The following is a 13,834-nucleotide window of genomic DNA, read 5'->3' on the forward strand; positions in this document are numbered from 1 at the left end:
TCAGGGAGGTGACCAAAAACCTGATGGTCACTCTGACAGAGCTCTAGAGTTCCTCTGTGGAGATGGGAGAATCTTCCAGAAAGACAACCTTCTCTGCAGCACTCCACCAATCAGGCCTTTATGGTAGTGGCCAAAAGGAAGCCACTCCTCAATAAAAGGCACATGACAGCACGCTTGGAGTTTGCCGAAAGGCACCTTAAGACTCTCAGACCATGAGAAACATGATTTAATACATTTTAGATTAAGGCTGTAACGTAACAAAATGTGGAAAAAGTCAAGGGGTCTGAATACCTCCCAAAGACACTAAATACTGTGGCATTATTTTATATTACATGATTTCATAGTAAAAAGAATATAAAAGAAAGGATATTTTTCCCATTACAGAGCGAATGCGCATGTGAAGTGACTATGTTGAGCGTAAAAGTGATCATTTGTATACCATTGGCTCTCCAACAGTATGCCTGTAACTACACACTGTCTAATTTGGGAAAAACATATTTCATTAAACTGTTGACAGCCCCTCTCTCTGCGCGCTGGAGAAAGGACTGAAGGAGAGAGAGGAGGAGATGGAAATGCATGGTGGTGAGATATTCTGTAGCTAAAGGTAATGTGTCAGCCTATTTATTATAAACATATAAAAAATGCCCCACTACTAGGCTATTCAAAATCAAATACAAATTCACTATAATTGTAGGCTAAGTCTGTAAGCCGCCCTGTACAGGGGCGGCAGGTAGCCTAGTGGTTAGAGCGTTGGGCCAGTTACTGAAAGGTTGCTAGATTGAATCCCCGAGCTGACAAGGTAAAATTCTGTCATTCTGCCCCTGAACAAGGCAGTTAACTCTCTGTTCATAGGCCGTCATTGTAAATAATAATTTGTTCTTAACTGACTTGCCTAGTTAAATAAAGGTTCAATTAAAAAATAGTCAATGAACCAACAGCATCGTCTAGATCTATATGTTCTCTTCCAGACTCATGGATAAAAAGGTTGGAGTGTAGCATAAAGTAACCAGTCCACCCAGTATGCATAATAACCAAACTCGAAGGCCATGACTAGAATTAGTTGAATTTGAGTATAGGCTAGAACAATTATGTACCAAAGACATCTTAAATCAGTTTTTTTTGTGATTTTCTGCCGTGCGTAAAATGTGGTAGGTTATATATTGTATAACGGCACAGTCTAATTTAACTCTTTTTCAGGCTTGGACTCATATATAGGCCTATGCGTATGGGTGTTTTGAATGAATCATCACCTTATAAAGTGCTGTCCATTTGATTTGTGTTAAGCTTTGAAACAACATCCACAGCGACCATGTTTTCCACTCAGTTTCAACCTGTTGTTGAACTTCTTTCTTCAAATAGATCAATCACAGTGAGGAGAGTTTTAAAAGCATGTACTGTTTTGATGATAGGTGTCTGCTGTGATTCGCATTCATGTTAGAGGGACAATAGATCTCTGAGTACCAGGCCATTAGGACATTTATGGTAGTTAGACAGTTGGGTACTACCAAAGCATGTCCAGAGTGCATAAAATGAGATTCCTGTGCCTCAACAGTCATGTGGAATTTTACTGTGGTCATGACTTATGACTCCAGGTATGGCGATAATACGGTCACCGCGACAACCCTAGTCAATGCACAATAGTGACATTATGAACAACACCAGTTTCAACAACATCACAGCACTCTAGTCAAATGCTTATAAATAGGACCAGATGGAATTGGTGGAAGCTGGATATCTCCAAGTCCTCAGAAAATCCAGTTAAATCAAACGTAACAATGGAATCAATGCAAACCAAGCCTGGCTTCTGAATATGAATAAATACAGTGCCTTGCGAAAGTATTCGGCCCCCTTGAACTTTTGCGATCATGAAGTGGAACGACATTTATTGGATATTTCAAACTTTTTTAACAAATCAAAAACTGAAAAATTGGGCGTGCAAAATTATTCAGCCCCTTTACTTTCAGTGCAGCAAACTCTCTCCAGAAGTTCAGTGAGGATCTCTGAATGATCCAATGTTGACCTAAATGACTAATGATGATAAATACAATCCACCTGTGTGTAATCAAGTCTCCGTATAAATGCACCTGCACTGTGATAGTCTCAGAGGTCCGTTAAAAGCGCAGAGAACATCATGAAGAACAAGGAACACACCAGGCAGGTCCGAGATACTGTTGTGAAGAAGTTTAAAGCCGGATTTGGATACAAAAAGATTTCCCAAGCTTTAAACATCCCAAGGAGCACTGTGCAAGCGATAATATTGAAATGGAAGGAGTATCAGACCACTACAAATCTACCAAGACCTGGCCGTCCCTCTAAACTTTCAGCTCATACAAGGAGAAGACTGATCAGAGATGCAGCCAAGAGGCCCATGATCACTCTGGATGAACTGCAGAGATCTACAGCTGAGGTGGGACACTCTGTCCATAGGACAACAATCAGTTGTATATTGCACAAATCTGGCCTTTATGGAAGAGTGGCAAGAAGAAAGCCATTTCTTAAAGATATCCATAAAAAGTGTCGTTTAAAGTTTGCCACAAGCCACCTGGGAGACACACCAAACATGTGGAAGAAGGTGCTCTGGTCAGATGAAACCAAAATGGAACTTTTTGGCAACAATGCAAAACGTTATGTTTGGCGTAAAAGCAACACAGCTCATCACCCTGAACACACCATCACCACTGTCAAACATGGTGGCAGCATCATGGTTTGGGCCTGCTTTTCTTCAGCAGGGACAGGGAAGTTGGTTAAAATTGATGGGAAGATGGATGGAGCCAAATACAGGATAATTCTGGAAGAAAACTTGATGGATTCTGCAAAAGACCTGAGACTGGGACGGAGATTTGTCTTCCAACAAGACAATGATCCAAAACATAAAGCAAAATCTACAATGGAATGGTTCAAAAATAAACATCCAGGTGTAAGAATGGCCAAGTCAAAGTCCAGACCTGAATCCAATCGAGAATCTGTGGAAAGAACTGAAAACTGCTGTTCACAAATGCTCTCCATCCAACCTCACTGAGCTCGAGCTGTTTTGCAAAGAGGAATGGGAAACAATTGCAGTCTCTCGATGTGCAAAACTGATAGAGACATACCCCAAGCGACTTACAGCTGTAATCGCAGCAAAAGGTGGCGCTACAAAGTATTAACTTAAGGGGGCTGAATAATTTTGCACGCCCAATTTTTCAGTTTTTGATTTGTTAAAAAAGTTTGAAATATCCAATAAATGTCGTTCCACTTCATGATTGTGTCCCACTTGTTGTTGATTCTTCACAAAAAAATACAGTTTTATATCTTTATGTTTGAAGCCTGAAATGTGGCAAAAGGTCGCAAAGTTCAAGGGGGCCAAATACTTCCCAAGGCACTGTACATTACTGAACAAATATGCTAAACTGAAGTCATCTAAATCCAATGCAGAAAGGACACAGACTTTTTGCTCACAAAAAAGTAATGCATGGAATAGGTTTAATCTACTGCCATAAATCCATGGACAGGTAACATTAAACTATGCATGCCTTGGATATTCCAGCTGTTTATGGCCTCTCACCTCTGAGGTCCCTGTTGAAGTCGTGCAGCCTGCGCACCTCCAGCTCCAGCTTGTTCCTCATGGTTTTCTCCAGAGCCTCCCTCTTAGTGGATGACTTGGCCAGGTTCTCATAGGCCTCCGACACCAGCGTGATCTCTGTCTCCAACTGACCGGGGAGAAAAGGGGGGGGGCACGTGTTGATCCAAAAGGATTGGTGTATACAATATGGCAGAAGAAGGTGGAACTATAACCATACTGTTTATACCCATTCAAAAATGTCAGATCTACATTTGTCCCCCTTTTACCTTCTGCAGCTTGGTGACCTTCTCGCAGCACACCTCCATCTCCTGCTTCAGCAGCCGGTTCTCCTCTGACACCATGTCCACCATCTGCTGGGCGCGGGACATCATGGCGAAGGGGTCCCCCTGGGGGTGGGGGTAGTGCTGGGGAGGGTGGCCCTGGGATGACTGGGAGTGGTACTGTTGGTGCTGGTGTTGGAGTTGTTGTTGTTGCTGCTGTTGTTGATACTGGTGGTGCTGCTGGTGGTGCATCCTGGAGGTGGAGCCGTAGGGGTCGTGTGGGAAGCTGTGGCCCCTCTGAATTGGAGGGTGCATGGGCCCGGGACAATATGGGTCTCCCTGGTGTGATCCAGGGCCCTGGGGGCTTCGGGGAGCCATGGCGGCGTAGGGGTCCCCCTGGGGGTGGGGGTGTGTGTGGGAGGGGTGGGAGGCGCTGAGGAGACTACCGAGGGTGGAGGACTGGGCTCGGGACAGAGAGCCCACTGAGGTGACCGAGGAGGTGGGGCTGTGGTGATGGACAGACCTCTGGGAGTGGACGGAGCTCTCCTTATTGGACCTGTGGACATGACAGCCAATCAGAGAGGTTATCACTAATGGAATGTTCGTTTGTTGATTGTATGTAGGTCTTTGGGTCACTCAAGCACAGCTGACTAACAGTCCACAGATATTAACATAACTTATATCTTAGTGCTTGTTTATATAAATATATAACCAGGCAAAACATAGACAATGATACTATCTGTTTAATGTAAACTATGGTGATTCACCTGCCAGAAGCCAACAAGTTTTTTATCAACTGACCTAAAAACTATTGTGAACCACTTTGGAAATAAGCAAACATTCCTGTCTACATGAGACGTCATCAGAGAGCGAACGATCGTGTCGCCACAGGTTTCAGCTGATGATTAAAATGCTGCGGTATTCATAGCAGTTTGCCAATTATTTACTTTCAGGTAAACAAATGATCAAGCAGGAGGGAAAACAGGCAGAACCGGATGTGTCTATCCCCTCTATTCCGACAACTGGCTCAGTGTGTGTGAGAGAAACAACAGGCCTTCCTCATCAGCTTTCCAGCTAATCAAGAAACCTGTTCACCTAAACAGACTGTCTGGCAGGTAGGGAGGGATGTAGGTAGGCAGGCAGGCAGGTAGAGAGGCAGATAGTCAGGGAGGCAGACAGGCAGCCAGATAGGGAGGCAGCCAGACAGGCAGGTAGTCAGGGAGGCAGACAGGCAGACAAATAGGGAGGCAGCCAGACAGGCTGGTAGTCAGGGAGGCAGGATGATATATGGATAGGACAAGTAAGTCACCCTCTAGCAGTGTGTGTGTGTAGGCAATGACCCTAAGTCACAATCACCCCTAAAAGCCTAAATCACCCCTTCGAATGTTAGAGGAGAAGCTCTCAATCATGTTGCCTTGTCCAAAAAATCTCAAGACACAGTGGGTATGTCATTTGTTGAAGTTCTGGATGCCACCCCAGAAGAGACTTTAAATAAATATAAATGCTCTGGCTCCCCAATGGTGGAACAAACTCCCTCACGACGCCAGGACAGCGGAGTCAATCACCACCTTCCGGAGACACCTGAAACCCCACCTCTTTAAGGAATACCTAGGATAGGATAAAGTAATCCTTCTCACCCCCCCTTAAAATATTTAGATGCACTATTGTAAAGTGGTTGTTCCACTGGATGTCATAAGGTGAATGCACCAATTTGTAAGTCGCTCTGGATAAGAGCGTCTGCTAAATTACTTAAATGTAAATGTAAATAGCCAGCAGACACAGGGCAGTCTGTCTCTCTAGGGTCATGTTAGGAGTGTGTTTCTCAGCTGGGCCAGGTGTGTGTCATTCAATTAACCAAGACTATCAGTTTTTGTTACTTAAGTACTGGTAGCCACATCAACAACATGGCACTATTAAAAGCTTGATACTATCGTAAAAGTGATATAGCTCAGACAGGCAGGATGTTCCTTCAGACAGTCAGACAGCCAGTGAGTCAGAACGGGGGGAGGTCTGTTAATCTTACTCACCTGAAGGAGCCGTACTCTGGCGGAGGCTGGTAGCGGACGTGTGGCACCTCGTTCCTGCCCTGCTCCCTTGGCCGATGGTCCTGGTAATAGTGCCCACCTTGTTCCTGATGCTGTGGCAGCTGTTTGGAAGAGGAGCCCATGTTCTTGAAGGGGTAGTCAGGTGGGGGGCCCCGGTGTTGGCCCGAGGGCTTGTAGTAGTCCCCCGGCGGACCCGGAGGGGGCAGCTGGGGGGAAAGAGGGGCACTAGTGACAGGGGCGTGGGCCTTGACCCCGCTGGTGGCCAGCGAGAGCTGCATGAGGCGCTCGGAGAGGGAGCGCACGTGGCCCTGCTTCAGGTCCTTGAGCCCGTCGTCCTGGTGCACCTTTCCCCCACTGCTCAGACGCTGAACCGTGGGACGCCCCTCCGTACGCACCTTGCCATTGTTGGTTACAGCCGTCACGTAAAATGCTGCGCCCACCGACGGAGGCAACTGTTGTTGTTGTTGTTGTTGTTGTTGATGTAGCTGGTGGTGCGGGTGGCCGCGAAAGTACTGCGACTGCACCTTGGCCTCCTCGTAGGTGGGTAAGTCCTCTGGGTTGGGGCCCTGGCCGCTCCCTCCCCCAGCACCACTCATCCCTCCTACTCCACTACTTCCCCCACCACGGGAGCCCAGTTTCTCCATGCCACTGTCTGCCTGCAGCTCCTGTCCCTGGGGCTCCTGCCGTGCGATGTGGGGCACCATGGAGTCGTGCCGGTCGTCGTTGGGGCCTCCCTGGCCCGGGTAGCCCCCGCTCACCCCTCCTTCCTGCTGCTGCCGCTGCCGTTGCTGCTCCTGCATGGCCAGCTGGTAGTTGCGTCCCTCGTCATAGCGCATCTGCTCCTGGAGGAGTCGTTGCAGGACGGTGTTGCTGCTGCCACTGCTGCTGCTGGACGTCTCGTCGGCCGCCGCCCTCATCTCAGCCTCCCGAAGACCACGCACCTCATGGAAGGACGAACTGCGCCCGCGGTCGATGTTCCCTGAGAGACGGGAGATTGGGACGGAGAAGGGTGGGTAAGGGGAGGAGGGCGATGAGTCGAGAAGGGATTGAATAGAGGGGTTGAGATGGAGTTGGTGACAGCAGGGAGAGAGGAGATGGGGGAGAGAAGGGTAAAAGGTGGAGAGAGTGAGCGAGAGGAGGAGAGGCAGTCAGAGAACACACAAGCCATTTACCAACCACCCCCAACACTCATGAGGGCCATAGCTGAGCACACTGAACACCAGACATAAGTGATGTTAAGGTGAAACAGAATGGAGATGAAAACAACGACAAATGGACTGAACCACCACGATCCTCTGAGAAAACTGGAGAAGATGTGAACCGCCCCACAACCACTCAAGAGGTAGTTCAGCCCAAACCAGAAAAAAAGCATATCAAACCAAAACTCACTTTGACAAATGAGTCGCATTGGAAGGTATTTTATGGGTTTTAAAAGGTCAAATCGGGTGCTTACAAATGTTGGTTTCCAAGGCTATTTAGAGCCAAATTAAACATATGACTACACAACACCATCGTCAGCAGAAATACTGACTTATAGTCAGGCCAAATTGAAGGTCACCCAAGCCAACCGATTACATGGTCCTAAATCCCAGAGTCAGAGCGTTAAGGACCACCCAGGAGCGTATACTGAACCCCACTCCCCTTGTGTAGGACAGGACATCAGACTTTTACTGTCAACATGCAGTGAGCACTACTATCGTCAAATGAATCGTGCCCATTTTAATTACTCCCAACTCATTTTATCATTACCCAGTAGATCATTTGCAAAAGGCAAAACCGTTGATTCGAAAATCGAAAAACTCTTTGATCCCAAGCTAGGCATTGTGATTGGTAGACATTAGACAATCATACAGTAGGGGAAGGCAAACATGTTTTAGTAAAAAAACATTCAAAAGTCATAAAGTAGAAACCACCCAGGGCATGTTAGCTGTTAATTAGCTAACACGCAGGTCTAAATCAAACACACTCATTTCCGGAGAATTAAAATGTACTCTTTAACTTCATCCAATAAAAAGCCACAAGCAAAGTGTTATGCTTTAAGGGCTTCACTAGATTAAGGAGCTATTTAGAAACTCAGACTTCTTTCATGTTTTTTTTGTGGGTTTTTTCTCCCAAACTGGGTTCTATGGAGTGGTTTCCACTGACGACCTTGAATGCCATTTAAGAGTTCTAGTGGTTAAAGAGGCACCATCTACAAAGTAATGAAGGTGAAATTATTACATCTATTGCTTTCTGATATTCTTCTCATTCTCAAGGAGGACGAAGCTTTTTTCCGAAACATCTGTGGTAAATAAATAAATATAAGAAAGTCAGCTTTGGGCCATCCGCCCGCGGGGCTCTCTTCCAAGTCGAAGAAGGAAAAGAGAGAAAAATTAATGTCACAATGGTAGTATACTCTCCCCGACATACTTCCACTGCTATTTCCTGCAGCTCTTCTCCTTTTTCTGACTCGCCCTCTTCAGAACCAACTAGTACCAACCAGGACAATGGACAAATGGAGGATGGAACAGAAAGAAAACACAAACAACTGAACATAAACGGGGAGAGAAATGAAGGATGCAGTGGCATGAGAGAAGGCATTGGTTTTTGACACAGCGAGACACAGTGATTTATTTAAAAGGCTGCTGCCTGCGTCCTGTATACAGAGGATGTAGGGAATCTGACAGGCAGGCAGGCAGCACACCAGACTGGACACCGAGCAGACGGGGGCATTTCTTAACTCCTTTTACTTTCACATAGTAGTCTCTACTATACTGATGCTAATTCATGAACTAACATTGGCATTCAGAATCGTCTACTTCTGCTTAATCAAATTCATGAAAAGGGTAAAACTACTACTGTGCCAGATGAATTGTGTTGGGTTGCTTGAAATCAAAACTCAGTCTTACTGTACTGGCTCGTTTAAAATCTGCTCGTTAATTCTTCTTCTACACCCCCCCCCCTCTGTGATATTGTAACGCCTGCCATCTTCTGTACCCCCCGCTAGACTTATTCTACTCGCTCCCTCTGGTCACCTACCTGTGTGGCTGCTCTCACTGGGCTCCTCCGGCACCGCTCTCACTGGGCTCTGCTGCTCATGATGCTGCGGATGCTGGGGAGGACAGGTACCGAGATGGGGGTCTCTGGGGGGTCCGGTGGGGGTCTCCTGCTGGCCCTGTAGCGTCACCAGTTCCTCCAGGCGCTCCAACACGTAGAGGCGCTGGTCCACGTCGCTTAGCCCCAGCCACTCTGCAACGGGAAGAGCCACTCTCAACCAACCAGCCTCAATAATGGGGGTGGGGTCCCACACGCATGGCCGCAGGGGCCACTCAGGGGAGGAGGAGGGGCGAGGGTTTTGGGAATGTGAAATGGGGGGGGGGGGGGGGGCACTTTCAGTCAAGTCGTTTCCTCCCTCTCAGGTTTGGCCGTGAGCAGATAGCGCAAGCCAGAGTGAGCCTTGCCCCCTACAGCTGTGTGACTGGCTGTGCAGGGGTTTGGGAAGTAACTGTGCGTGTGTGCGTGTGTGTGTGTGTGTGTGTGTGTGTGTGTGTGTGTGTGTGTGTGTGTGTGTGTGTGTGTGTGTGTGTGTGTGTGTGTGTGTGTGTGTGTGTGTGTGTGTGTGTGTGTGTGTGTGTGTGTGTGTGTGTGTGTGTGTGTGTGTGTGTGTGTGTTGGCCTTTGGCTGGAATCAAACACAGGATATGAGGATGTTCAGGATTCGGTCAGAACATAGAGAGAGAAAGGGGATCTGAGCTTTCTCCTGACAAAACAAGACAACTCCCATCTCTGTGTGAACCAGAGGTGATTCTCTGGACGCAATCTTTTGCGGGGAAGTTACTAACATTGTGAGAGACAGTTACAGCTAAAACAAGTTCAAGTATTCGTAAAAACAATTTTGAAAGAGAAAGTCCGCTGAAATGTTCTTCCCTAGGCTCTTTGTCAACAGGCGTTCGGAAGTGGTTGAAATCCCGGAGAGACAGTCAAACTCTCAACAGAAATGGGTCCTACAGACCTGGCAGCCATAACCCACACATGCACACGTACATGCACTTCCCTTCCTCTAACACAGCGAGAGCAATCAGTGCTGATAAAGCCAGATTTGGTTTCTCAAAACACACACACCCAAGACACGTACATCCACTTGCAGACACACGTACATACATGTAAAAACAAATGTAAGAGTACACACACACACACACACACGATAGGACAGTATGATGAGAAAGACAATCAGTATCACAACAGGGACTAATCACCCTCCCCTCTGAATAATGACTTCCAGATGGTCCCTTCAACCCCCTCTCCCATCGTTTGCTGGCGCTCAAACTGTAAGTTCCTTGACGGTTTCAGATAAACAGTTTATTCCGTAGCCAGAGCTGGCCGCAGTGGATTCAGGGAATCTGGCATTCCGGTCGTTCCTCAGATAGGTCTCCCTGTCAGTGTTCCCATTGGCTTTGACCTCTTTGTGTCATGTCAGCCACACACACACACCTTGCTGACAGTTTAAGTGTTGGCCATGGTGTGTGAGTCAGTCGTGACTGAAAACAACACCTACAGAGAGTCAGGAGCCTGGCGTACCTTTACACATCCCTGAGCTAGCCTGGGTCTGGCCTGGGTCTCAGCAGCACAGACAGAGCACAGCATGACATTCACCTCAACACGCACACTGTTTGAAATTCCACTGTCACCATTTGAGAAATAACATTCAAGTTCATGTCTCACATCCATCCACCTTGTTTGAAATACCACTGTCATGATGGATCTTAACTGCAAATTCACACAAAGTATTATAAAGGATCACATACCAAGGGAGCAGTAGGCTACAATGGAATTGTGTGAGATATTCCACAGAACCAAAATAACGCCAAGAGATCCAGCCTACTGTATTCAATCCAAGTCAATCTTTCCCACGAAGCAGCTAACGCACTCAGTATCACACACTGCTCTCAGCTCATACCTTCGTTCTGCAAAGAGTTACCACGGCACGGCACACCTCTCTTCTTCCCTCCCTCCCACTTTCCAGCAGGTGGGGCTTGGACTAGGAGGACAGGTGAATCTGGAGGACCTCCAGGATCTCGTCACACCCTCATACCTGCGCTCTGGTGTAACCGTTCCTTTACACCGTTTGCCACTATACCATTAACCCGCCAGCCACCTGCTGCTTCACCACACACACACACTTCCTCTTTAGGAGGGCCAGCCCTCACCTGTCGTACCAATGGAGGGACAGACAAACAGGCGAGTCAGGAGAGAGAGATAGAGATAAGAGATATGAGAGAGATGGGGGGGGGCAGACTAACAGACAGGTACAATATAAGGGTTAAGGAAGATAAAAATGAGTCAGGCCAGAGAGGTAAGAGAGTTGAGTAATAGGCAGGTGATTCAGATGTGACACCAAAACATTATGAAACCCATTGAGGGACAATCACTAACAGATGATAATAGGTTTTGGACCAAAACAAACTAAGGGTGACTCAGGTCGGCTAAATAACATGGACTCATTGAACTCAACATCACAGGAGAAAGGGAGAAGATTTGTCCAAATTAAGTTGATTCAGGTCCTTTGATCCCTGATGAGGGTCCTGACCACCTGTGTGCTGTGTAAGGTGTGTGTCTGTCTAAACTCTCGTTAACTTCTCTCCTTGTCTTTCATCAGTAGCCAGGCTGGGGGAGCCAAAGTCAACCCTGGCAGGCAGGTCTGGAATCAGGTGGAGACTGATGGGAGTGTGAGTGGATGGGCACAGTTGTAAACTCCCGCTGGCCCCAGATCAGTGAGTCAGACAGGGACAGACAGGCCTACACAGATAGAATGGCTGGGAAAGCTGTGCAAGAGTTAGTCAGTCTCTCTACAAAAAACCTAAAGGGAGAGAGAGAGAGGGAAGTGGAGGAGAGAGAGAGAGAGAGAGAGAGAGAGAGAGAGAGAGAGAGAGAGAGAGAGAGAGAGAGAGAGAGAGAGAGAGAGAGAGAGAGAGAGAGAGAGAGAGAGAGAGAGAGAGAGAGAGAGAGAGAGAGAGAGAGAGAGAGAGAGAGAGACAGAGAGACAGAGAGAGAGAGAGAGAGAGAGAGAGAGAGAGAGAGAGAGAGAGAGAGAGAGAGAGAAAAAGAAAGAGAAAGAGAGAGAGAGAGGAAGAGAGAGAGAAAGAGAGGGGGAGGAGAAGAGAGAAGAGCAGAGAAAAGAGAGAGAGAAGGAGAGAGGGAAGAGGAGGAGGAGAGACACAGAAAAGAGTATGAGTGGGAAAGAGAGTTAAAGGGAGACAGAAGTACAACAGATTTCCCTCTCTCAGAGCTCCACTGAATTAAGATGGCATCAGTCATTGATAGCCAGCCACGTTCTAAAACCTACAGGCTTATAACCAGAAACATATCTCATCTGAGTGAGAGGTATTCAGCCTTTAGCCTGATCCAAGACCTGTGTAGAGGGAAGACACTGTTTCAACCTCTGCTCCTAGCGTCAGCCAGCGATTAACCGGGAGCTTTGAGATGCACTGATATACACTAGTAGCTCGTAATGCCTATTATGAAATGCCCTTTCATATTTTAAATGGAGCCTGAGGTTGCACTGTCTTATGTAAATATTTGCCTTCAATGCGCAAGTTTCCCAGCGCCCCCACACACACAGCCTGTTTATTCTGCTAATACACCAGGAATGCAGAGCGGGATGAGCAGCAGTGGGAGAGAGAAGGGGGAAGGGAGAGAGAATGGAAAAGGAAAGAGGGGTGTTGCCACGGGAAAGTAAGCATTTCATTGGACGGTGTATACCATGTGTATCCTGTACATATGACTAATAAAACCTGAAACAAGGAAGACAGGAAGGAAAAGGAGAGAGAACTAGAGTGGGATAGATGGAGGGAGACAAAGAGAGAAATGGCCCCTGACAGTAAGGTTGATGCTTGACCTCATCAGTGTGAGAACTGCAGGTTTCCCCTCAGTAGACATACTGCAGGATACACACACTGGGTCCTGAAAGTGCACCACACGCACACACTGTGCGTATCCTGCCGTCTCCAGAGAACACATTGTACACACAAGTCGTTTTTCCCTCAGGAGAGATAGTGCAGGTTACACATACAGGGGTCCTGGGAACACCTCACATGCCCCACCACGGACACACGCCCCCACCACGGACACACGCCCCCACCACGGACACAGGCCCCCACCACGGACACAGGCCCCCACCACGGACACAGGCCCCCACCACGGACACACGCCCCCACCAAGGACACACCCATCACTAAGTACAAACACACACACTTAGTTTTCCCCATGGGGAATCATGAATTCAGACTTAGTTTTCCCCAGGGGAATCATGAACACAGACTTAGCTTTCCCCAGGGGAATCATGAACAGGAGCAGTAGGTAAGATGAAGATGATTTACACTCTTTTCAGACCAGGAATAGAGCTAGGGGCAGACCTGGGTTCAAATACTACTTGACATCTTTCAAAAACTTTTGCCATTTGCGTTAGCCTGCCTGGACTGCCATGCAAGCAGGATTTGCACCTTTAGGACTTTTCCATTAGTTTCAATGCAACAGGCAAGTGCAATCAACAAGCCAAAGTATTTACAAATAATTATAATAGTATTTGAACCCTGGTCTGCCCAGGGCTAGGAGCTGGGAAACTAGGATACTACGCAAACACTCAACCATACTTCCCTGTGTCTCACAAGAGTCCCAGTCATGTTTTCTCAGAAGGTACTCCCACACGGCCCATATACACATGCAGCTGTAGAGGGCAGAGAACAGTGTCCTAGTCCCCATCTGCTTCAGATCCACAATTTGCTCTGCCTACGTAGAGAGAAGGGACTGAAGGAGATGACTGTCTTTATCCTGCATCTGCCTTCTGTCCACTGCACAGTAACAAACACTGTATAGTCGCACACTTAGCCCCAGGGAATGTGTGGGTTTTTGATCCCAATATGGCAACCCCCTTCTAACATACAAACGGACTGGGGGAGAGAGAGAGAGGCAACTAACCCCAAAGAACCCTGT

At 47.4% G+C, this 13,834-nt stretch overlaps 1 protein-coding gene across 4 annotated transcripts in view; it reads right to left on the reverse strand.

Moving 5' to 3' along the window:
* Positions 1-13,834, reverse strand: part of LOC124000849 (angiomotin-like) — a 47,908-nt gene that overhangs the window by 13,176 nt on the left and 20,898 nt on the right. Inside the window, exons 1-7 of one of the 4 annotated variants that reach the window (XM_046307516.1) lie at positions 10,651-11,694; positions 8,886-9,095; positions 8,277-8,335; positions 8,088-8,148; positions 5,850-6,846; positions 3,829-4,378; positions 3,545-3,689 (exon numbers count right to left, since the gene is read on the reverse strand). In XM_046307516.1, the coding sequence (XP_046163472.1) occupies positions 3,545-3,689; positions 3,829-4,378; positions 5,850-6,846; positions 8,088-8,148 (1,753 nt within the window). In that variant the 5' untranslated portion in view covers positions 8,277-8,335; positions 8,886-9,095; positions 10,651-11,694. Of the gene's footprint in view, positions 1-3,544; positions 3,690-3,828; positions 4,379-5,849; positions 6,847-8,087; positions 8,149-8,276; positions 8,336-8,885; positions 9,096-10,650; positions 11,695-13,834 lie in introns of those variants that run through there. The other 3 variants (XM_046307515.1, XM_046307517.1, XM_046307518.1) reach the window with 3 other exon arrangements.

This window comes from Oncorhynchus gorbuscha, linkage group LG16 (assembly GCF_021184085.1).
Source record: "Oncorhynchus gorbuscha isolate QuinsamMale2020 ecotype Even-year linkage group LG16, OgorEven_v1.0, whole genome shotgun sequence".
Classification (NCBI taxonomy): Eukaryota; Metazoa; Chordata; class Actinopteri; order Salmoniformes; family Salmonidae; genus Oncorhynchus; species Oncorhynchus gorbuscha.